The 24,931-nt window shown below is 53.1% G+C and overlaps 2 protein-coding genes across 4 annotated transcripts in view; one reads left to right on the forward strand and one right to left on the reverse strand.

Moving 5' to 3' along the window:
- Positions 1-13,099, forward strand: part of mettl25b (methyltransferase like 25B) — a 17,358-nt gene extending 4,259 nt beyond the window's left edge. Inside the window, exons 3-8 of one of the 2 annotated variants that reach the window (XM_060820757.1) lie at positions 3,527-3,752; positions 4,823-4,885; positions 6,939-7,082; positions 8,127-8,650; positions 9,603-9,787; positions 12,282-13,099. In XM_060820757.1, the coding sequence (XP_060676740.1) occupies positions 3,527-3,752; positions 4,823-4,885; positions 6,939-7,082; positions 8,127-8,650; positions 9,603-9,787; positions 12,282-12,589 (1,450 nt within the window). In that variant the 3' untranslated portion in view covers positions 12,590-13,099. Of the gene's footprint in view, positions 1-3,526; positions 3,753-4,822; positions 4,886-6,938; positions 7,083-8,126; positions 8,651-9,602; positions 9,788-12,232 lie in introns of both variants that reach the window. The other variant, XM_060820758.1, reaches the window with a different exon arrangement.
- A 919-nt stretch (positions 13,100-14,018) lies between these two features.
- On the reverse strand, positions 14,019-19,980 carry mrpl24 (mitochondrial ribosomal protein L24). Of its 2 annotated transcripts, none has more exons than XM_060820837.1 (6): positions 19,880-19,980; positions 18,573-18,774; positions 16,823-16,918; positions 16,079-16,182; positions 15,825-15,955; positions 14,019-14,279 (listed from the first exon to the last, which is right to left on the reverse strand). In XM_060820837.1, the coding sequence occupies exons 2-6, from the start codon at positions 18,750-18,752 to the stop codon at positions 14,143-14,145; spliced, it is 648 nt and encodes a 215-aa protein (XP_060676820.1). In that variant the 5' UTR covers positions 18,753-18,774; positions 19,880-19,980; the 3' UTR covers positions 14,019-14,142. The 2 variants fall into 2 exon arrangements, with proteins under 2 accessions (XP_060676820.1, XP_060676819.1); XM_060820836.1 differs by lacking the exon at positions 19,880-19,980 and adding an exon at positions 19,755-19,843.
- Positions 19,981-24,931: the final 4,951 nt, after the last annotated feature.

The raw sequence follows: 24,931 nt of genomic DNA on the forward strand, positions 1-24,931 counted from the left end.
GCTGTTTGAATACACTCTGTAGACCGGGCGCTGTTTGAATACACTCTGTAGACTGGGAGCTGTTTGAATACACTCTGTAGACTGGGAGCTGTTTGAATACTCTCTGTAGACCGGGCGCTGTTTGAATACACTCTGTAGACCGGGCGCTGTTTGAATATTCTCTGTAGACCGGGCGCTGTTTGAATACTCTCTGTAGACCGGGCGCTGTTTGAATGCTCCCTGTAGACCAGGCGCTGTTTGAATACACTCTGTAGACCGGGCGCTGTTTGAATACACTCTGTAGACCGGGAGCTGTTTGAATACTCTCTGTAGACCGGGAGCTGTTTGAATGCTCCCTGTAGACCGGGCGCTGTTTGAATACTCTGTAGACCGGGCGCTGTTTGAATACTCTCTGTAGACCGGGCGCAGTTTGAATACTCCCTGTGGACCGAGCGCAGTTTGAATACTCTCTGTGGACCGGGCGCTGTTTGAATACTCTCTGTAGACCGGGCGCTGTTTGAATACTCTCTGTAGACCGGGCGCTGTTTGAATACTCTCTGTAGACTGGGAGCTGTTTGAATACTCTCTGTAGACCGGGCGCTGTTTGAATACTCTCTGTGGACCGGGCGCTTTTTGAATACACTCTGTAGACCGGGCGCTGTTTGAATACACTCTGTAGACCGGACACTGTTTGAATTCACTCTGTAGACAGGGCGCTGTTTGAATACTCTCTGTAGACCGGGCGCTGTTTGAATACTGCCTGTAGACCGGGCGCTGTTTGAATACACTCTGTAGACTGGGAGCTGTTTGAATACACTCTGTAGACTGGGAGCTGTTTGAATACTCTCTGTAGACTGGGAGCTGTTTGAATACTCTCTGTAGACCGGGCGCTTTTTGAATACACTCTGTAGACAGGGCGCTGTTTGAATACTCTCTGTAGACCGGGTGCTGTTTGAATACTGTGTAGACCGGGCGCTGTTTGAATACTCTCTGTAGACCGGGCGCTGTTTGAATACACTCTGTAGATCGGGCGCTGTTTGAATACTCCCTGTAGACTGGGAGCTGTTTGAATACTCTCTGTAGACCGGGCGCTGTTTGAATACTCTCTGTAGACCGGGCGCTGTTTGAATACTCTCTGTGGACCGGGCGCAGTTTGAATACTCTCTGTAGACCGGGAGCTGTTTGAATACTCTCTGTAGACCGGGCGCTGTTTGAATACTCTCTGTAGACCGGGCGCAATTTGAATACTCTCTGTATACCAGACACTGTTTGAATTCACTCTGTAGACCGGGCGCTGTTTGAATACTCTCTGTGGACCGGGCGCAATTTGAATACTCTCTGTGGACCGGGCGCTGTTTGAATACTCTCTGTAGACCGGGCGCTGTTTGAATACTCTCTGTAGACCGGGCGCTGTTTGAATACTCTCTGTAGACCGGGCGCAATTTGAATACTCTCTGTAGACTGGGCGCTGTTTGAATACTCTCTGTAGACTGGGCGCTGTTTGAATACTCTCTGTAGACCGGGCGCTGTTTGAATACACTCTGTCGACCGGGCGCTGTTTGAATACACTCTGTAGACCGGGCGCAATTTGAATACTCTCTGTGGACCGGGCGCTGTTTGAATACACTCTGTAGACCGGGCGCTGTTTGAATGCTCCCTGTAGACCAGGCGCTGTTTGAATACACTCTGTAGACCGGGCGCAGTTTGAATACACTCTGTAGACCGGGCGCTGTTTGAATACACTCTGTAGACTGGGAGCTGTTTGAATGCTCCCTGTAGACCGGGCGCTGTTTGAATGCTCCCTGTAGACCGGGCGCTGTTTGAATACTCTGTAGACCGGGCGCTGTTTGTATACTCTCTGTAGACCGGGCGCTTTTTGAATACTCTCTGTAGACTGGAAGCTGTTTGAATACTCTCTGTAGACTGGGCGCTGTTTGAATACTCTCTGTAGACCGGGCGCTGTTTGAATACACTCTGTAGACTGGGAGCTGTTTGAATACACTCTGTAGACCGGGCGCTGTTTGAATACACTCTGTAGACCGGGAGCTGTTTGAATACACTCTGTAGACCGGGCGCTGTTTGAATACACTCTGTAGACCGGGCGCTGTTTGAATACACTCTGTAGACCGGGCGCTGTTTGAATACACTCTGTAGACCGGGAGCTGTTTGAATACACTCTGTAGACCGGGCGCTGTTTGAATACTCTCTGTAGACCGGGCGCTGTTTGAATACACTCTGTAGACTGGGAGCTGTTTGAATACACTCTGTAGACCGGGCGCTGTTTGAATATTCTCTGTAGACCGGGCGCTGTTTGAATACACTCTGTAGACCGGGCGCTGTTTGAATACACTCTGTAGACCGGGCGCTGTTTGAATACACTCTGTAGACCGGGCGCTGTTTGAATACACTCTGTAGACCGGGCGCTGTTTGAATACACTCTGTAGACCGGGCGCTGTTTGAATACACTCTGTAGACCGGGAGCTGTTTGAATACTCTCTGTAGACCGGGAGCTGTTTGAATGCTCCCTGTAGACCGGGCGCTGTTTGAATACTCTGTAGACCGGGCGCTGTTTGAATACTCTCTGTAGACCGGGCGCTTTTTGAATACTCTCTGTAGACTGGAAGCTGTTTGAATACTCTCTGTAGACTGGGCGCTGTTTGAATACTCTCTGTAGACCGGGCGCTGTTTGAATACACTCTGTAGACTGGGAGCTGTTTGAATACACTCTGTAGACTGGGCGCTGTTTGAATACACTCTGTAGACCGGGCGCTGTTTGAATACTCTCTGTAGACCGGGAGCTGTTTGAATGCTCCCTGTAGACCGGGAGCTGTTTGAATACTCTGTAGACCGGGCGCTGTTTGAATACTCTCTGTAGACCGGGCGCTGTTTGAATACACTCTGTAGACTGGGAGCTGTTTGAATACACTCTGTAGACCGGGCGCTGTTTGAATACACTCTGTAGACCGGGAGCTGTTTGAATACACTCTGTAGTCCGGGCGCTGTTTGAATACACTCTGTAGACCGGGAGCTGTTTGAATACACTCTGTAGACCGGGCGCTGTTTGAATACTCTCTGTAGACCGGGCGCTGTTTGAATACACTCTGTAGACCGGGCGCTGTTTGAATACACTCTGTAGACTGGGAGCTGTTTGAATACACTCTGTAGACCGGGCGCTGTTTGAATATTCTCTGTAGACCGGGCGCTGTTTGAATACACTCTGTAGACTGGGAGCTGTTTGAATACACTCTGTAGACCGGGCGCTGTTTGAATACTCTCTGTAGACCGGGCGCTGTTTGAATACACTCTGTAGACCAGGCGCTGTTTGAATACTCTCTGTAGACCGGGCGCTGTTTTGATAGACACTGTCGACTGATCGTTGCAATGTGAATACTCGGTTTTGTCCTTTACATCACCAGTGTTTGTTTTTGTGAATCAGACGGGGTTTGCGCGACCTGAAAAATTGCGAGTGCCTGCAGCATCGAGAAGAAATCAAGGTGGAAAAGCATTGACCCTTTCTCTTTCCTCTCGGTGTTGTCTGCCTCCCCAGACGGGAGTCGGTATGGCCGCTCTCTCTGCTGGCGTTCCGGGCGTCCGCTCACGCGCTGGCCTTCTCCCGCCAACCCCGCAGCTGCAAGTCATCCCCGCCGTCCACGGCAGTGAGCCGCCAGCCGGAGGAGTTCAGGGCCAACGGGAGCCAGAGCTCGATGCTGAGCCACCCTTTCCGCAAGCACGTGAAGCCGAAGAAGCAGCACGAAATCCGGAGGCTGGGCGCGGTGAGTGGGTGCGGCTGGTGTTTGTCTGCGGAGGGGATGAGGAGGGCGGGAGCACCCGATCTCGACAAGAGGGGGCTGCGATGTTGAGCATGCGGGAGAGAGAGGAGTCGGGAAGCGTCCGCCGCGTTGGTAAGGTGTCAGCTGTGTGCAGTTCTGGTCTCTGCACTGCAAGAAGGAAGTGATTGTTCTGGGAAGGGGATTCACCAGGTTGCAGCCTGAGGTGGAGATGTTTAACAACGGAGACTGGATAAGCTTGGGTTGTTTTCTCTGGAGCAGGGAACAAATTGCCTGATAGATCATCAGGAGCCTGGCTAGTGTGAACAGGGAGCAGCTGTTCCTCTCAGTCCCAATGGTCAGTGGTGAGGGGTCCTAACTTTAGGGTGAGGGGCAGGAGGTTCATTGGATTTGAGGAAGATTTCTTTCACCCTGAGGGTGGTGGGGGTTTGAAATGTACCACCTGGGAGGGTGACGAAGGGAGGAAAACTCACAATCTTCAAGTATGACCACTGGAAATGTCATAACATTCGAGGTTCCGGGCCAAGTGCTCAAAAATGGGATCAGTGTAGTTACTCTGGCACAGATCTGATGGTGCAGAAAATGTGTTGCTGGAAAAGCGCAGCAGGTCAGGCAGCATCCAAGGAACAGGAGAGTCGATGTTTCAGGCATGAGCCCTTCATCAGGAATGAGGAAAGTGTGTCCAGCAGGCTAAGATAAAAGGTAGGGAGGAGGGACTTGGGGGAGGGGCGATAGAGATGTGATAGGTGGAAGGAGGTCAAGGTGAGGGTGATAGGCCGGAGTGGGGGTGGGGACAGAGAGGTCAGGAAGAAGATTGCAGGTTAGGAATCCAGCAGGCTAATAAGAAGCCTCTGCTGTATGAACCTGTAGAGAGTTTGATTAATCTGACACTGGCATTGCCAGAATTTAATATACAGTAGGGCGTGGGGTTAGCTGAAGACATGGTCGGATGTACAGCCTTGACTAGCCAGCACCTGGCATGCAGAGTGTGAAATATAAATTGCAGTGGCATGAGCAGAAAGTTATTAAAATCAGTGTTTTTTGTTCCCTGACAGCTGGTGAAGAAACTGTGTGATGCCACGGGGTGTCAGCACGTGGTGGATGTTGGTTCTGGACAGGTACAGTAAACCACATCATGCTGAGGTACTGGGGCACGTCTGCTTCCATCTGCATTTTCTCCACCCTGCCTCAGCTCATCCAGTACGGAAGCCCTTGTTCGCCCCTTTGTTACCTCCCAACACCGCTCATATCCAGGCTCGGTGAGAACCGATCACCTATGCTGCCTCCTTTAATGTTCTGCACTCTTAGTTTCATACCCCTTATGAGCATTTTCCCCACCCCCATCTCTACACACTTCCCTATCTCTGTCATCTCCAGTGTCTGCACCCGCTCCCTATCTCTGTCACCCCCTCCAGCCCCTATACCCCTCCATATCTCTGTCACCTCCTCCAGCCTCTACACCCCCTCCCTATCTCTGTCACCCCCTCCAGCCCCTACACTCCCTCCCTATCTCTGTCACCTCCTGCAGCCTCTACACCCCCTCCCTATCTCTGTCACCCCCTCCAGCCCCTACACCCCCTCCCTGTCACTCTCTCCACTCCCCACACCCCCTCCCTATCTCTGTCATTCCATCCAGCCCCTAACTCTTGAACCCATGTACACCTCCCTAACTCTTTAAGTCTACCTAATATGTATTCATGGGGCTTGGTGTTCAATTTAGTCTTCTGAAGCCCTTTGGATGTTCACTGCATTAAAAGTAATGAAAATCATTCGTGTTAAGTTGTTGTATTGCTAGTGGCCCACACAGTTTTGCTGTGTAAACTGTCACAGCCCAACAGTGGCACTTACTGACCATTCATTGCCAGTACCCAGACGGAGCAGTATTATTATTGGACTGTTAATCCAGAGAGCTGGATGGTGTTCTGGAGACCTGGGTTCAAATCCCGCCCTGTCTGGAATTAAGAGTTTAATGATGTAGTTGAAACCGTTGGCAGTTATCGGGTGGGAAACCCTCTGGCTCGGTTGGGAAATCTGCCATCTTCGCCTGGTCTAACCTGAAAATGCGACTCCACAGTGATGGGGTTAACTCTGAATTGCCCTCTGGGCAGTAAATGCTGGCCTCACCGGTGGAGCCCGTATCCCATGGACAAACTTTGATAAAAAAATCTCAACGGAGGGAGTCCATGGGCGGCAAGAGGAGGCCATTCTGTCTGCACATCCGGGTCTACCAATCAGTAAGGTAGACCAAAGAAATGTGTCCTCACCTCAGTGCAGAATGCTACCCTGAGACCCGCACGTTCCAGAGTGGGGCTAGTGAGGTGTGAGTGGAGGAGGTGGGAGAACATGCGCTCGCTGTCGTCATGGCTGCTCCCTCGAGTTTTAAATGGACTCCCGTGTGCGATGGCAGCTCTGACCCTTCAGCGAGGCATACCCCTGTCAAATAGCCAGCCGCCAATCACCGTCTACGCATTTTTGTTGTAATTCAGTCATGGGCCGAGCCAGTATGCTATTGCCCATCCCTGATTGTGAAGAGTCAACCACACGCATGTGGGCCTGAAGTCACATGTTGGCCAGACCAGGTCAGGATGGCAACTTCCTTCGCTAAAGGACGTTAGTGACCCAGATGGGTTTTTCCCAACAATTGGCAATGGATTCCTGGTCGTCACTGGACTCCGAATTGCAGGTGTTTATTGAATTCAATCTGTCGTGTTGGTGTTAGAACCTGGTTTCCAAGAACACTATCTGGGTCTCTGGGGAGTAGCATTTGAGCGACCGTCCGATGGGGCCATCTCCTTCCCTTGGCTCGCGCTGAGCATTACTGCAGTCTGACTGGAGATGTTATTTTTGTTATTCATACGTGGGATGTGGGCATCACTGGCTGGGCCGGTCCCTAATTGCCCAGAGGGCAGCTAAGAGTCAACCACAATGTGTGTGGAAAGTCACATGTAAGCCCAAGCCGGGTATGGGTGGCAGATTTCCTTCCCGAAAGGGCATCAGCGAATCAGATGGGTTGTAACGGCCAGCGACCTGGGTTCGGTGGGCACTGTTTGGATCCATGGACAATAAATGCAGACCCAAACCGCTGAAGGTGAATGAGTTTTAACAGGTGGATGGAACCTTCTGTCTGACACTGTCTCCCACTTCCACCCTTTACCCCCACTCGGGTCCCAGGGCCACCTGTCTCGCTACCTGGCATTCGGACACGGGCTGCGCGTCACCGGGGTGGAAGCCAGAGAGGAGCTGGTCACAGCAGCCACAAGGTTTGACAGAGAGCTGCTCCTAAGCCTGCGGAAGGAAGCTGGAAGGAAGTTGGAGGTGAGGAGGGGAAGGGGTGGGTCGGAAGAGCAGCATGGGGGTTGGTGGGGGCAGGCCCACACTGGGCATCTCCTAGCAACCCCGGAGATACACTGGGCATCTCCTAGCAACCCCAGTAACACACTGGGCATCTCCTAGCAACCCCGGAGATACACTGGGCATCTCCTAGCAACCCCAGTAACACACTGGGCATCTCCTAGCAACCTCAATGACACGCTGGGCACCTAGCAACCCTGGCGACATGCTGGGCTTCGCCTAGCAACCCCGATGACATGCTGGGCATCTCCTAGCAACCCCAATCACACACTGGGCTTAGCCTAGCAACCCCGATGACACGCTGGGCACCTCCTAGCAACCCCGATGACATGCTGGGCACCTCCTAGCAACCCCAGTCACACACTGGGCTTCGCCTAGCAACCCCGATGACATGCTGGGCATCTCCTAGCGACCCCGATGACATGCTGGGCATCTCCTAGCAACCCCGATGACACGCTGGTTATCTCCTAGCAACCCCAGTCACACATTGGGCATCTCCTAGCAACCCCGGAGATACACTGGGCATCTCCTAGCAACCCCAGTCACACACTGGGCTTCACCTAGCAACCACGATGACACGCTGGGCACCTCCTAGCAACCCCAGTCACACACTGGGCTTCGCCTAGCAACCCCGATGACATGTTGGGCATCTCCTAGCGACCCCGATGACACGCTGGGTATCTCCTAGCAACCCCAGTCACACACTGGGCTTCGCTTAGCAACTCCGGTGGCACGCTGGACATCGTCTACCAACCCTGGGGACATGTTGGGCATCGCCTAGCAACCCCAGTGATAGGCTGGGCATTGTCTAGCAACCCGGGGGAAGAGTCCAGAAGTGGCCCAACAGATCCCAATGACTCCTTTCAACTGGCAAGATGCCTGGATCTGTATCCCATTGAAGGCTCGGTGGGGAGAGGGTTTGTCCTTGGTGTTTGATGTGTGTGTCTGTGTGTCAGACCGATGGGACGCTGACCTGATCTCCGTTCCACACCCCCCCCCCCCCCGCAGTGTCGCAGAGATATCCTGGATGAAGAGGTCGCTAGCCAATTCCTCCCCCATCATCTGGTGGGCCGTGTTGGCAGTGGGGCATCCGGGGAGGACTTGCTCCAGCTTCTGGAGGTACAGGGCAGCCCAGGATTGGAGGGGAGCCCCTTTGTGCTGACGGGGCTCCATGCCTGTGGGGACCTGGGCCCCACTGCCCTGCGCCAGTTCGCCCAGTGCCCCAGAGTGCTGGGGGTCACCGCCGTCTCCTGCTGCTACATGAAGGTCACCACTGGGAGCACTGCCGAGAGCGGGTACCCCATGAGCACCTGGGTGCGGGGTCTCCCCGGGCACGGACTGCCCTACAAACTGCGAGAGCTGGCGTGCCACGCCATTGAGGACTATGCAGGCCGGCTGAAACAGCAGAGCACCGGCCTGAGGGTACACTGCTATCGCGCCACCCTCGAGACCATCATCAGGCAGATCGACCCCTCACTCAAACGGCCCGGCGTGCAGACGCCCAGGAACGCTCACCTCCTCTCGTTCGAAGAGTAAGAAACCTCCAGTACACACCCCTTATCCTGTGTCGCCAGGAAAGTTCACACAATTTAAAATTAAATGGGGTGTGGGGACGGGCTCTCCCCTCACACAAACACACTCAGTGTTACATTCACTCATGCACTCACTCACTCTCTCATATGCACCCACACTCTTGCACACAAACTCTCTCTCTCACACTCATTTTCTCTCTCTCACACACTCTCATTATCTCTCTCACATTCTCGCTCTGACACACACTTTCTCTCTCACATACACACTCTCTCCCACACATACGCTCTTTCCATCTCACACACAGTCCTCTCTCTCTCTGTCTCAATGATGGCATAGGGAAAGTGTGAGCCAAGGATTGTCACATTCAGCAGAAATTTGGGGAGTATGTCTGAGCATTGAATGGTGACATTGAGAAGGGGAAAAAATTAATCAGGGATTTCTAGAGCCCAGCAGTTTTTACCCTCTAGTCAGGCATCTCAATAAGGATCCGTGAGAGGTGGAGGACCCCAGAGATCTCGGATGTTTGTCAGGTCTGGAGGAGGTGACAGATAGGGAGTGGGTGTGGATGCTGGAGGTGGCGATTGAGATAGGTAGGAGGTGACAGGCAAGGGGTGTAGGGGGCAGGAAGAAGTGACATAGACAGGGAGGGAGTGTAGGAGATGTCCTGTAGTGTCCAGGGATGTGCAGGTTAGGGTGGATTGGCCATGGGAAATTGTCCCATAGTGTCCAGGGATGTGCAGGTTAGGGTGGATCGACCATGGGAAATTGTCCCATAGTGCCCAGGGATGTGCAGGTTAGGGTGGATTGGCCGTGGGGAATGCAGGGTTATAGTGATAGTGTAGGTGATAAGTCTGGGTGGACTGTTGGCGGGAACTCGGGCCAAATAGTGTGCTTCCACACTGTCAGGGATTCTGTAACTTTGATCCTCTCCCTCCTCTACACCCCACCCAGCTATGCCCGAGCTGGCCTGCGCAGACTGGGCCTGGATGCTGATGCCCAGTGGGACTCTGACCTGGTGAGTTCGATGCTGGCGCAGGAGGCCAGGGTGCTGGCGTATTTCTGCCTCTGCTTGATGCTGGCCCCGGCAATCGAGACCCTCATCCTCCTGGACCGAGTGATCTACCTCAAGGAGCAAGGTGAGGAGTGGGCGGGGGACGGGGCGAGATGAGGGGTGTGTGGTGGTCAGCTTCCCCTGACCCACGTGGGAAATGCGAGCGGGGTCGTCCTGTTACATCAGGAACTCATGGGTCGCCGTGGGGAGATGTTTCTACCCCCGAGGTGAAGGGTGATACAGGGCACATAGACCCATCAATCACAGATGGCCAGTAAATTGCTGGCCACTCAGCAATGACCATGTCCCCAAGGGATAAAAGCTGTGAGATGGTCACCCATAAACCCAGTTGGGAGTGCGAGACAAACTTGTCTCGTCCAATCGAAGACCGCCTGCAAGGCACGAGTCTGTTTGACCAATCTCACCTGTGCTAGCTCCCCACCCCCCTGCCCGGGGGAGCTCTCTCCTGTTCCTGGCCTGCCCTAGGATAGTGGTAACCTCACTGGGCTCGGAACACCACGGTGGGGGATGTGGGTTTGACCCCGTTCCAGAGCAAGCAGCAGAATTTAAATTCAGTCCAGTTTGGGAATAAAAAGCTACAGCTGGATGCCTGATTTCAATCTGCAGGGCCTCTGTAACCGCTGTTAAACGGCTGCCTAGGGGTAACCATCCAGCAAACCTCAGGCCCATCTCTTTCAAGGAAGGTGACCTCCTGTCCTGATCCAGTCAGAGCCCTGACCACAGGTTGGCTCTAAATTGTGACTCTTTGAGACGGGCGGTAAACACCAGTGATCAGCACGTCCCGTGAACAAAGAAATTAAATTACAGATTCTCTTTGGCAAGCCCGATATTGTACCTGCTGTCCACCACGTTGAGGCAGTCCATCCCTGGGTCTTACCGCCGGTGACTCTCTTTTCAGTCACCACCAATGCTTCTTTAACCCCTCACCTTAAATCCGCCTTCTTCCGGGTCTCGTTCCCTCCCCCAGTAGGGAGAGTTTGCCTCCCCCCCCCCCCACCCCAAATCCATCTCGACCACCTCACGGTTTTTAATCACACGATCAAATCACCTCTCAACCCACTATATCACCTCTCAACGTTTCCCAATCACCCACCTGACTGAATTTTTTCATGGAGTCACACAGCATAAAAACAGACCCTTCAATCCAACCAGTCCATAATCCCAAACTCAACCAGTCCATAATCCCAAACTCAACTAGTCCCACCTGCCTGCTCCTGGTCCACATCCCTCCAAACCTTTCCTATTCATCTACTTATCCAAATGCCTTTTAAATGTTGTAATTGTCCCCACACCCACCACTTCCTCAGGAAGTTCATTCCACATAAACCACTTATAAAAAAGAAAATTGCCCCCATCTGTTTTTTTTTAAACTTCCTCCTGTTGTGGTTCTGCTCGCCGAGCTGGAAGTTTTTGCTGCAAACGTTTCATTCCCTGGCTAGGGAACATCATCAGTGCTATTGGAGCCTCGTGTGAAGCGCTGCTTTGATGTTTCTTCCGGTATTTATATTGGTTTGTTCTTGCCGCTTCCGGGTGTCAGTTTCAGCTGTAGTGGTTTGTATATGGGGTCCAGGTCGATGTGTCTGTTAATGGAGTTTGGGGATGAATGCCGTTCATCCCCAAACTCCATCAACAGACACATTGACCTGGACCCCATATACAAACCACTACAGCTGAAACTGACACCCGGAAGCGGCAAGAACATCCATCAACAGACACATCGACCTGGACCCCACATACAAATCACTGCAGCTGAAACTGACACCCGGAAGCGGCAAGAACAAACCAATATAAATACCGGAAGAAACATCAAAGCAGCGCTTCACACGAGGCTCCAACAGCACTGATGATGTTCCCTAGCCAGGGAACGAAACGTTTGCAGCAAAAACTTCCAGCTCGGCGAGCAGAACCACAACAACGGATACCCGAGCTACAAATCTTCAATCAGATTTTAAACTTCCTCCTCTCACCTTAAAAACCTACCCCACCCCCCCGATCTTGAAATGCTCCACCCCAGGGAAAAGACACCTACCATTCACCTTATGTATACCCCTCATGACTTTATAAATTCTATAAGGTCACCCGTCAGCCTCCACTGAAGAAAGTGTCACAACTCAGGGTAAATCCTTCTGCTAATTTAAACCAAACACACACACAAATACCTTGTCTTGTAATCTGTCGAAGTATGAGTGACAGAGAACTTTATAACACAAACCCTCCATTTCCAGTAACATCCAAGTAGATCTCTTCTGAGCTCAATACTATCCTTCCTACAACAGGGCCACTTTGTTCTGGTCTCTCCCCTCACCCCATAGAGGAATTGGTTAAGTAATTTCCCTAACTTCGGACTAAAAGGGTCAAAGGGTATGAGGGAGAAAGCGGGAGTGGGGGACTGGGCTGGATGGTCAGTCATGATCATGTTGGGTGGCTGGAAGGGCCAAATGGCCTATTCCTGTTCTTTCCATTTCTCTCTCAGCTGTGTCTGAAGGGATGTTTTAAATTCTTATGGCAGGCTTCCAGTGCAAGGTAATCCCACTGTTTGACCCCGTCTTCTCGCCCAGGAACTTTGTGCTGGTGGCGGCCAAGGGTGACGGGCAAGTCAGTGACCTCCTCACCTGCCTGGAAGAGGGTGCCGGCCGTGCCTGACCATCGTTGTGAACTTCAACCCACCCAGGAGACCGCTCTCCCTGTGTCTGCATGTGACAGCGATATCTCAGGTTCCTTTGACATTGAGAGCAAATTGCACCACGGCCTCCACAGAGACAGTGGGAGTGGAGAGAGCTGGTGTGGACTCCCCTGCCTGTGTGGGCTCTTTCTATGCCCATGTGACGTGATAACTTCTGCAACGCATACGGGGGACATTTCCTGAGTCAGAGCAGCGAGGGAAGATAAAGATTCCCATTCTACTAAAACCTGCTGGTTCTGTTACTTGCGAGTACTTCAGATCCTCAGACAGGAGTTCAGTTCTCACCACGCCAGAGAGAGGAATTTAAATACTTAATGAAACTCCAGTCTCAGCAGCCACCGTTGTGAAACTGGCGAACTGTTGTTGAAATTCACTAATGGGAGAAGGAACTCTGCCGTCCTGACCTGGTCTGGGCCTACATGTGACTCTAGATCCAGCTGTGGCGGGATCAACCATTAACTGCCCCCCTCCACAAAAAGTGATCAGGAAAGTCCACTCAAGGCAAATTGTCACCTCAGCCTCGGCAACGAGTTGATGGAGTGATAATTGGGTCCATTTAGCCCACTGACTGCAGCAATTCAAGGAGGCAGCTCACCATTACCCTCTCGAGGGCAACTAGGAACAGGCAGTAAACGCTGGGCCCAGCCAGTGACGATGATGAGTGACTTAAAATAAAAAGATATGTACATAAAACCTTTTGCACTCAGTTCTGGGCTCCTTATCTCAAAAAGAATATGATAATTGTTGCAACTGTACAAAGATGTTGGTGAGGCCACATTTGGAGTACTATGTGCAGTTCTAGTCCCCCATTGATAGATAAGGGTATTATTAAACCAGAAAGCCTGTAGAAAAGGTTTACAAGGATGCTGCCTGGCCTGAGTGGTCTCAGTTATAGGGCTAGGCTGGGACATTTTCTTCCTTCTGGAGATCTATAAAATCATGAGGCATAGATAGCCAGCAGCTTTTCCCCAGGATAGGAGGAGTCTAATAAGATATGGGGCAGAATTTGGCCCATCGAGTCTGCCCTACCGTTCGATCAGGGCTGCTAAGGCTTCTCACACCCAGTTTCCTATCTTCCCTCCATACCCCTTCAACCCATTCCCAATTAATACAAAAGGGTCTCTCAGAGGCAGTTGTTTCACACAAGAGGGTGGTGAGTGTCTGGAACAGTAGTGGTGGAGGTGAGTGCACGGATAGGATAGCTAATGGAGGAATATGGACCAAACACAGGCAAACAAGACTAGATAAAGAGTAAAAAGATGGACAGGTTGGGCCAAAGGGCCCATTTCCACATTGTCGACCTGTACGACTATGACCTCCAAGGGGACACAGATTAATCAGAGGCGGGGGCTGAAAACAGGTTAAACTCCAGGACTGGATGCATACCAGTGACCTGTATTTGAGAGACCACACTGTAATATTTGGTCAACGTTACCCCTACATTAACAGCACTAAGCCTGAGCTGATCGTACAGTACAGAGAAGGCCTTTTGGTCAATCGAGTCTGTACTTACATTGTGAATGGCTACTGTACTCCACTGAAATCTCAGCTGGGAAAGAGGTGAAGATTTCCCAGCTTGTCCCTGAAATCCAAGGTCATACATGGACAGGAACAATAAGAATGAGTCCTTTAATTTCACAGAATTAATTAAATACAGCTAGCTCGCGGGTAAACTAGCCATTCCTCCTGTCACTTGCTGTTCATCTCCCCTGGGCACCAGCATGTCCTCCATGGGCCTAGTACCAGTATGATTTCCGAGGCCTGCTGCTTTCGCTTATTCCCATTTTCTCCATAACGTCTTCCTCAAAGGTTTTCAGAACAGGTGTGAATGTCTTCTCCAGCGTGTCCTCAACACTGGTGTCCTTTGGCCCATCTGAACACAATCACAGCAGGAAGGTTAGCAAGAGGGTGAACTACACTGAATCCAACCCAAAGGGGATATGCCACAGTGTTAGATACAGAGAGTAAAGCTCCTTCTACACTGTCCTCCCCATCAAATATTCTCAGGCCAGTGACAGCATGGGGTTAGATACAGCTCCCCTATACTCTTCCCGATTTCTGTCATCACCCAAAAACCAGACAAAAATTCTTCTCTGTCACCCCCTCCCTGTCTGTCACCCCCTCCGGCCCCTACACTCCTCGATCTCTGTGACCCCACTCCGACCCTTACACTCTCTCCCTATCACTGTAACCCCCTCCAGTCCCTACAACCCGTCACCCCCTCCCTATCTCTGTCACCCCCTCCAGCCCCTACACCCTCTCCCTATTAGCGGGTTTTGAGATGATTTCCACATTGATTTAGACCCCATTTACCACTCCCTGAGAAAAAGAACAGGAAATGACATCAGCATCCCAAAGAAACCCAAACACATAAATAGAAACCAGGAGTCATCAGTTTGGCGACAAAACATTTGACTTTATAAAGCTCCGGATAGGCCCCATTTGGTGTACTGTGTCCAGTTTTGGTCCCCACACCTCAGGAAGGACATACTGGCACTGGAACATGTCCAGGGGAGATTCACACGGATGATCCCTGGAATGGTTGGCCTAACATACGAGGAACGGCTGAGGATCCTCGGATTGTATTCATTAGAGTTTAGAAGATTAAGGGGAGACTTAATAGAAACTTACAAGATAATACATGGCTTAGAAAGGGTAGACGCTAGGAAATTGTTTCCGTTAGGCGGGGAGACTAGGACCCGGGGACACAGCCTTAGAATTAGAGGGGGTCAATTCAGAACAGAAATGTGGAGACATTTCTTCAGCCAGAGAGTGGTGGGCCTGTGGAATTCATTGCCGCAGAGTGCAGTGGAAGCCGGGACACTAAATGTCTTTAAGGCAGAGATTGATAGATTCTTGATGTCTCGAGGAATTAAGGGCTACGGGGAGAACGCTGGTAAGTGGAGTTGAAATGCCCATCAGCCATGATTGAATGGCGGAGTGGACTCGATGGGCCGAATGGCCTTACTTCCACTCCTATGTCTTATCTGAAAGTAAACCTTCCAGCTCAGTGAGCAAATCTAATCCAGAACTTCTCCCCATCTCTGTAATATACAACCCAACATCTCTGTGCTCCTGCAAGTCGGAACTCCACTCACTCCCTGTCTCTTTGTTTGACTTATTCAAAAATACGCTCAGCTTTGACCAGCCCCTTCCTCAAGTGTCTCGGTGTCCCAGTCTTGCTGTGGTTCTGTGTAGCAAGCACTGGTACTAATATGAAAGTGTTCAGGAGGAGCGACAGTAGTTGATCCTGGAGATGTTGGGGCTCATTGACCTTGGTCTGACTGAAGACAGGGTGGGGATGGCTTAAACCTTGCGATATGGGGGATGAGGGATCGTTGAGGGTTAGGGAGAGGGTGTGGTTGTTGTGTTGAGCAGGAAGGGGACATGGGTTGGGGAGGGGTGGAGAACGACTCACCTTTCCACTGCTCTGGCACAACCCCGTCTCTCCTCTGGAACACGGGTTTGGGAATGATTCTCCCGGAGCGGGTAGACACCCTGACCTTCTCTCCTTCTTCTGTGTACCTCCAGTCCACCGTCGTCGGCTTCCTGTGAGGTGGGGGTGGGGGTGGGGGAGGGAACAGACAAGAAAGTTGGAAGAAGACATTCATGCCCCGTTGGCGTGACCCCCTCGTCCCACCCTTCCACCACCACCACCAGGCGTGAACTTACCGGTCGCTGGGGTCCACGAGTGCCACGTCATGGAGCAGAAGCGGCGCCTCGCTGGCGATATATGTTCCCCAGTGATCTCCTGACTTGCCGACATAACGGTAATGCTGCAAAAGTGGAGAGGGAAAAGAGAACGGGAAGGGTTAATGACCAATGCCATCCCTGACACCTTCCCTCAGTGCCCCCCCCCCCCCATGTAGCCCTTTAAAAAAAAATCAATCCCAGATCGAATAGGCCTTGTCAAAATCAAGATGGCACAGTGTCCCCCTCCCTCGTTACCAGCCCGGACTCCGCTGAGGGAGCAGGAATACTGCAATGCGATCTTCCAAAAGGCAATTCGAGTCACCTTTCTGTATATCCGAGGGTTCCGTTCCTGAGAAACTCCCGCGGACGATTAAAGACATGAGTGTGGATCTCAGTCAAAAATCGCGGACATTTCCTGACCCCACAAGTTGATCTTTGTTACATTGGTTTTGGCGCAGAGAGGTAACTTTGCGAATAAAGAGGATTTCCTGTATTATCGCAAGGCTGTTAACCAAAGAGACCCCTGTAATGAGCTGGGGTTTGAATCCCGGCACAATCAGGGTTTAGATTGGATTGAAAATCAGGAGTGAAGCTGACAAGCACGTCTGATGGGAGGGATCTTCTGCTTAACCAGCGATGCCCTTGTGCTCCGGAGCAGCTCTCTCCTATTCTGTCGCACCCTCCCACCCCCTTCCCCATACACCAGCGTCACTTCCCACTCACCGTGTTGAGTCCCTCCAGGACCACCCAATTCCGAGCTCGAATCACCTGGTTGACCTTCCCCTGTTTCCCGGCGTCCTTGCCCTTGAGTATCTCCACCTAGCCCAAAGGAAGCACAGCAGACCCTTATCAGGGGCGTTCCTAGGTCACCATACAGCACAGAAACAGCCCAAACTAAAATTGGCCCCCGCCTGCTCCCAGCCCAAATCCCTCCAAACCTTTCCTATTCATGTACTTACCCAAATGTCTTAAATGTTGTAGCTGTACTCATATCCTCCTCTGGAAGTTACCCCTCACGTCTTATCAAATCTCTCTCCTCTCACCTTAAAAATAGAGTTCTATAGCACAGAAACTGACCATACGGTCCTAACTCGTACTTATCAACCAAGTTACCCAAGTCCCATTTCCCTGCGCTTGGCCTGGATCCCGCCAAATCCCTCCTATTCATGCATCTATCCAAACGCCTGTTTAAATATTGTAACTGTAGCTGTATCTACCATCTCCTCAGGCAGCTTCCACATATACACCACCCTCTCTGTGAAAAGGGTGGCCCCTCAGGTTCGTTTTAAATCTCTCTCTCCTTAAAAACATACCCCCTCGTCTTGAAATCCCCCATCCTCAGGAAAAGACACCTTATGTAGACCCATTATTTTATAACCCTCAATAAGACCACCCCTCAACTTACAGTGAAGGAAGTCCCAGCCTCTCCTTATAACTCAAACCCTCCACGGCCAGAACATCCTGGTAAATCTCTTCTGAACCCTTCCCATCGCAGGGCGAGCAGAACTGAACGCAGTACTCCAGAACAGGCCTCACCAACATCCTGTAAAACCTCAATGTGATGTCCCAACTTAAGGGTCTCAGCAATGAAGGCAAGCGAGCTGAACACCTTCTTAACCGCCCTGTCTGCCTGTGACGCAAACTTCAAAGAATTCTGTACCTGAACCCCTAGGTCGCTCTATTCTACAACACTACTTAAGGCCTTGCCAATAATCGTATGAGTGCAGAGTGTGGTGTTGAAAAGGCACAGCAGGGCAGGCTGCATTCAAGGAGCAGGAGAATCGATGTTTCAGGCATAAGCCCTTGATGAAAGGTATATGCCAGAAATTTCGAATCTCCTGCTCCTTGGATGCAGCCCTTCATCAAAGGGCTTATGCCTGAAACATCGATTCTCCTGCTCCTCGGATGCTGCCTGACCTGCTGTGCTTTTCCAGCAACACACTCTTGACTCTGACCTTCAGCAGCTGCAGTCCTCAATTTCTCCCATTAGTTGTAGGAGTCTTGGTTTTATCAAAACCATCTCTCAGCCTCCTGTGTGTATAATTGGGGCAGAGGGGGAGGGCAGGAAAGAGTGGCTGAGATCTACCAGCCCCACAGCCACAGCGAGGCCATTGACTCCATCCTGCCTCTGCCGGCCCCTCGGAACCCCTGTGAATGCAGTGGACAGTGCTCCTGGTTCTAGACACCCTACACCCACCCCCCTCCCTATCTCTGTCACCTCCTGCCAGGAATTCCTCTGTGCGAAACAGGGCATTGTGATACTGCGAGATATTGCTGTGCAAGTCCATAGCTCTGCATCCTGACCGTTGAACTGTCCACCGTGCCAGACTAGGATTCTAACATTGCCGCCAGACACGTCCTGGTCTGCCTCGCTGCTGAGGGAGGAGAGAACCGGAGCCTCTCTCTCCAACTCCCCGAGATAATCGCCATCCGTATTCGAATGCAGGTGGGCCCTCGCTCCGCGAGCCCTCACCGTGTCCCCTCGGAAGATCTTCCACTCGTCCTGAGCTAGGGGCTCCACAAACACCTTTCTGCGCTGGCGTCCCGGGGGATTCCTCTTCTGGGCGGTTACCGTCCAGGGCCGGCTCATGCCGTAGCGGTAGCCGCGAGGGAGCTTGGTGGCGGCGGCGGCTAGCACGGATCCCAGTCGCATGGTCCTTCCGGGCCTGGGGCAGCTGCGGAGGGAGCAGAAGGTGCCACAAGGTGAGGGAGTGTCAGAGAGAGTGACAGTATACACCCTTCGGCCCACATCATTCATGCTAACCAGGTTTCCCACACTAATCTGCCATTTTCCAGCACTAGGGTGTGAGGGAGGGGGTGGGTGTGAAAGGGGGGGGTGGGTATGAGGGGGGTGTGGGTGTTGAGGGGGTAAGGGAGAAGTGTGAGAGGGGGGTGGGGGGGTGTGTGAGAGGGAGGGGGTGTGTGTGTGTGAGGGAGGAGGTGTGTGAGAGGGAGGGGGTGTGTGTGTGAGGGAGGGTGGGTGTGTGAGGCAGGGGGGTGTGAGGGGGTGGATGTGAGGGGTGTGAGGGAGGGGGAAAGGGGTGTGAGGGAGGGGGGTGGGGGAAAGGGGTGTGAGGGAGGGGGTGGGGTAACGGGGTATTGGAGGGGACGGTGTGAGGAGGGGGTGGAGGTGGGTGGATGTGAGGGGGAGGGGATGAGGGGAGGGGATGAGGGGAGGGGGAGGGGAGGGGGAGGGGATGAGGGGAGGGGATGAGGGGAGGGGGAGGGGGTGAGGGTGGGTGGATGTGAGGGGGAGAGGGTGGATGTGAGGGGGGAGGGGGTGAGGGTGGGTGGATGTGAGGGGGGAGGGGGTGTGGGGGGGTGAGGGTGGGTGGGTGGATGTGAGGGGGGAGGGGGTGAGGGTGGGTGGATGTGAGGGGGGAGGGGGTGAGGGTGGGTGGATGTGAGGGGGGAGGGGGTGAGGGTGGGTGGATGTGAGGGGGGAGGGGGTGAGGGTGGGTGGATATGAGGGGGAGGGGGTGAGTGACGGGGGTATTGGGGGGTAGGTGTAGGGCGGGAGGGGGTGTGAGGGGGGAGGGGGTGAAGGGAGGGGTGTGTGAGGAGGGGGTTTGGGTGTTGGCTGTTTCCGGATCAGCTCCGTCTAGCCCCTCCCCCTCCCCGCGCCCCCGGGTTTGAATCTCTCTCCAACCGTCACCTCCAACGGTTCCAGCGCGCGGCCCCGGGCCCAGGCTCAGGGATGAGGGAGAAATGACAAGGGCGGGAGGGGTGCGGTGAGGGCGGACCCAGGTCACAAACCGCCACCTCAACATGAACGCTCACCCGAGACCTGCCTCTCAGCCTTCTCGAACCGTCCGCGGAAAAATAAAACCCTCCTTGCACCTGGGGTGGGGTAAAATGAGAGAAATGAGGGGGTCTCTTCTCTTTTCCCCCCCCCCCGGGGTTGCTGCCGAATGGATCCTTCCTGGAGCAAGCCGTGGCCTCTGCGCATGCGGTCTCACTTACGTTGCTAGAGGCATCTGGGAGTTGTAGGCAGACGACACTCACTTGAGTATGCCGGGAGTTGTAGGCAGAGACCGCCGCGAATGTGCCGCGCGTTGTAGGTAGAGACCGCCTCGAGTGTGCCGCGCAGGAGCATGCCGGGAGTTGTAGGCAGAGACCGCTGCGGCTGTGCCGAGAGTTGGAGGTTGACTGCATATCCCAGGGGGCATCGCGCAGCTAGGCTGGTCAAAATGGAGACTATTCTCATGTACCAGGACAGAGATGGGGTCCCCCTCACCCAGATAGACTGTGCATCCTCAGTCCCTTCATCCCAACACTCCCCCACCAGCTCCCCTCTGATGTTCCCATCCACCCATTGCATCCCCCCCCCCATCCACTCTCCCTCCATCACAACCTCCCCATCCACTCTCCCTCCATCACAACCTCCAGTTGTCACAGTGGGGTGATGGAGGTCAACCCTCTTTGGCAGCTAACAAGGAGGGCACTAGCCCAGGCTAGCAGGTTCCCCCTCCCCGCCACAAGATATGGGAGCAGGAACCAGGCATTTTAGCCCAAGGAGGTGGGTCTGCCATTCAACAAGATCATGGCTGAACTGTCTTCAACCTGCCTTTGCTTCTCTTCCATACTGAAAACCTCAGCCTTGATTATCCTTGTCAAAAGTTACACACCACCAGGTTGTTGTGTATTAAGATCAGACGCTTTCGGAGTGTGGTAATTTCAAATAAACCTGTTGGACTATAACCCTCCAGAGTCCTACGACTTCTGACCTTAAATTCCACAAATTCCGTATCCTCAGAGAAAAGATTTTCTCCTTCCCTGTTTCAAATGGACGACCCCCTTGTTCTTGGATGTGCCGCTCTGGTCGAAGACTCTCGCACACAAGGGGAAGCAACAACTCCATATCTTTCAAATGGTCACCTCTCATTCATCTAAAATCCAATGAGTACAGGTGCCCCAAAGGAATCTTACTCACCATACCTTCTCATTGTCCAATTCACGTTATTACTATCCAACCCAATGCTTACAAGCACATTATCTCTGTACACATCTCACGGTTAGTGAACCCTGATCCGATGTCTCCTTGAAAACTGTTGCAAAGTTCCCAGCGCAGGAGTTTAACAAACACCTTTTACAAGCACACTATTCAGTTCGTCCTGCCCACAAATTGTTTACCGGATGAAAATCGAAGAACTACATTCATGAAGAGCTAAAGGTGCAATGTTGCACTGTTCCAGCGCCTCTTCACTCACGCAAATGACAGCAATTTAAAGTTTGGTCGCTGTTGTAGCTGATTTACACTCAATGAAAAGCAAGTGACATGAACACAAACTTTACCTTTCACGAACGTAGTTAATCATTGGATGCAGGACACTAGACGTCCTGGCATCTTCACCTGCAGACTCAGGTTTCAGTTGAGATAACAAACCATCTCCAAAATACGGTACTCCTTTGGCACTGATCCTCCCATGGTGCCTGCACCCTCAGCCCTGACCCTCCAACAGTGCCCACTCCCTCAGCCTTGACCCTCCCACAGTGGCCGCCCCCTCAGCACTGACCCTCCGACAGTGCCTGCTCCCTCAGCGCTGACCCTCCCACGGTGCCTGTTCCCTCAGCACTGACCCTCCCACAGTGCTCACTCCCTCAGCCTTGACCCTCCCACAGTGGCCGTCCCCTCAGCACTGACCCTTCGACAGTGCCTGCTCTCTCAGCGCTGACCCTCCCATGGTGCCTGCTCCCTCAGCGCTGACCCTCCCACGGTGCCTGTTCCCTCAGCACTGACCCTCCCACAGTGCTCACTCCGTCAGCCCTGACCCTCCCACAGTGGCCATCCCCTCAGCGCTGACCCTCCGACAGTGCCCACTCCCTCAGCCCTGACCCTCCCACAGTGGCCAACCCCTCAGCGCTGACTCTCCGACAGTGCCCACTCCCTCAGCCCTGACCCTCCCACAGTGGCCATCCCCTCAGCGCTGACCCTTCGACAGTGCCCATTCCCTCAGCCTTGACTATCCTCCTGTGGCCACTCCCTCAGCCCTGACCCTCCCACAGCGCCTGCTCCCTCAGCCCTGACCCTCCCACAGTGCCTACCCCCCTCAGCGATGACCCTCCCACAGTGCCTGCTCCCTCAGCAGTGATCCTCTGACAGTGCCTACCCCCTCAGCACTAACCCTCCAACAGCGCCTGCGCCCTCAGTGCTGACCCTCCCACAGCACATGCTCCCACATCGCTAACCCTCCAACAACACCCGCTCCCTCAGCATTGACCCTCTGTCAGTGCCCGCTCCCACAGCACTGACCCTCCGACAGTGCCTACCCCCTCAGCACTGACCCTCCAACAGCGCCTGCGCCCTCAGTGCTGACCCTCCCACAGTGCCCATCCCCTCAGCGCTGACCCTCCCACAGTGCCCATCCCCTCAGCGCTGACCCTCCCACAGTGCCCATCCCCTCAGCGCTGACTCTTCGACAGTGCCTGCTCTCACAGCGCTGACCCACTGCCAGCATCCGCTCCCACAGTGTTGACCAACCAACAGCACCCGCTCCCTCAGCGTTGACCCTCTGTCAGTGCCCGCTCCCATAGCACTGACCCTCCGACAACACCCGCTCCCTTAGCTACACTGGCTTTGCTTCACGGGGGGGGGCAAGTCATCTTCTTAACTGTGGGCATTCCACCTCAAGAGTAGTCACTGTTGAGTCAGAAATCCAGTCTTTGCTGGAACGGTCAGAAAGTAAATCAGGTTCAGGGAGGTCGGGGGTGTCTGTCTGTCCTCTCCTCATCCCAAAGGCAGAGTACCAACAGAAGTGAGCGAGGGGCATTGGTGGGACCTGTATGGTTCAATACCACAACGGGGCATTGACGTTACCCACTTCCAATACTTCTGCGGCAGCCTGCAGTTCCCGACACCCATACCCAGGGGCAAGTGCGAGGAAAAGCACATGGGCAGGCTGGATGGGGAGGCGGAAGGGTGTTGGGTGGGCAGGGTTCGCAATTTCAGGCTCCAAGTCACTGGTGGGTGGGGGGAAAAAAAAAGTGTGGAATCCTGAGTGAAGGTTCAGAACGTACACTCGCGTGAGCTCGGAAGACGGTGGGGGGGGAGGGATTTTTCGGGACCGTCCCACGCTTCGGCTCCCCTTCCTCCGCTCGGTCTTCCCAGGAAATTCCAAAACCCGCTCCGGATTTCCTTCAGGTCCAAGTGCACTCCCTGGTGATTGTCGGGCGGGAATTGGCGGTGAGAGAAGAGGGAGTGGATGCGTGAATTCACGGGACTCCAGTCTACCCCCCCACCCGATGGTATTGACTCTTAAACGACCCTAGCTACCCCCATTCAAGGGGTAATTAGGGGCAGGAAACTGGTAGTCAGCGACACCCACGTCCCTACAAAGGAATCCGAGATTTTGACCCAGCAACACTGAAGGAATGGTTGGATTGAATTGCAGGACAGCATTTACCCCCCCCCCCCCCCATTGCCCCCTGAGTAGATGGGGGTGAGCTGCTGTCTTCAACTGCTGTGGGTTGACCCATAATGTTCTTGGATAGGAACATCCAGGATTTTGACCCAGTGACCCCCGAAGGAACGGCTGATATATTTCCAAGTCGGGACGGCGAGGGGCTCGGAGGGGAACCTGCAGCGGGCTGCCGTTCCCACGTATCTGCGGCCCCTTGTCCTTCCAGATGGAAGCGCTGGTGGGTTTGGAAGATACTGTCCGAGGATCTTTGGTGAATTTCTGCAGGGTCGCTTGTAGACGGTACACGCTGCTGCTACTGAGTGTCAGTGGTGGAGGGGGAAGAGGGAACGAGGAAGGTGGGGTAGGGAGGGAACTTGGAGAGGGTGAAATGGGCAAGGTGGCGGAGGGAGGGAATGTGGAAGATGGGGGGACGGTGTTGAACGAAGAAGGTGGGGGGGAGGTAGGGAACGAGGAAGTTGGGGGAGGGAGGGAACGAGGAAGGTGGGGGAGGGAGGGAGTGTTTCTGGATGTGGTGCTTTGTCCCTGGACGGTGTCGGGTTTCTTGAGTGTTGTAAGAGCTGCCCCCCACCATCCAGGGCAAGGGGGGAGTATTCCCTCACACTCTTGACCTGCACCTCCTTTTTAAAAGCATCCCTCCCAAAGTCGGGAGACGTGTACAAAACGCTGCAGCCTGTCTGGAAGGAGAAGTTGGGAGTGCAGTCGTTGGAAAGTGAAAGCGATTATCTCCATCGCTGACCTCCACCCCCGACCGAGAGATTTTTAAACACTTTGCATTCTGACTGGCTCCTTTCTGGTTGGCTGGATGTATAGAGGGAGGCCATCCATCCCATCCACTCTGTGCTAACTCTCCAAGCTAAAAAAAAAACACTGCAGATGCTGGAATCCAAAGCAGTCAAGCAGGAGGGCTGGAAGAACACAGCGAGGAATTCCTGATCATAGGGTTAATAACCAAAACTCTGACTTCTCTACTTCCTGATGCTGCCTGGCTTGCTGTGTTCTTCCAGCCTCCTGTCTGTCTATCAGGCTAGCTCTTGGTAATTGTGTGTATGCCTGTGTCGGGGTGTGTGCGTGTTTGTGCGTATGCCTATGTGTGTGCATATATCTGTCTGTCTGTGTATATCTGTGTATGTATATCTGTCTGTGTGTGTATATCTGTCCGTGTGTGTGTGTATCTGTCCGTGTGTGTGTGTATCTGTCCGTGTGTGTGTGTATCTGTCCGTGTGTGTGTATATCTGTCCATGTGTGTGTATATCTGTCTGTGTGTGTATATCTGTGTATGTGTATCTGTCTGTGTGTATATCTGTCTGTGTGTGTATATCTGTGTGTGTGGTGTGTGTGTGGTGTATGTGTTGTGTATGTGTGTGTGTATCTGTTTGTGTGTGTTGTGTATCTGTGTGTGTGTTGTATATCT

Source organism: Hemiscyllium ocellatum, chromosome 50 (genome assembly GCF_020745735.1).
Source record: "Hemiscyllium ocellatum isolate sHemOce1 chromosome 50, sHemOce1.pat.X.cur, whole genome shotgun sequence".
Classification (NCBI taxonomy): Eukaryota; Metazoa; Chordata; class Chondrichthyes; order Orectolobiformes; family Hemiscylliidae; genus Hemiscyllium; species Hemiscyllium ocellatum.

What these genes read in the sequence shown, in the direction of transcription:
- mrpl24 (XM_060820837.1), bottom strand. Translation starts at nt 18,752, where the DNA reads ATGCGACTGGGATCCGTGCTAGCCGCCGCCGCCACCAAGCTCCCTCGC. An exon ending in TCCTGGAGGGACTCAACACG is followed by an intron (nt 16,183 to 16,822) that starts GTGAGTGGGAAG and finishes CCACTTTTGCAG; the next exon opens with CATTACCGTTATGTCGGCAA. An exon ending in CTCGTGGACCCCAGCGACCG is followed by an intron (nt 15,956 to 16,078) that starts GTAAGTTCACGC and finishes CCCACCTCACAG; the next exon opens with GAAGCCGACGACGGTGGACT.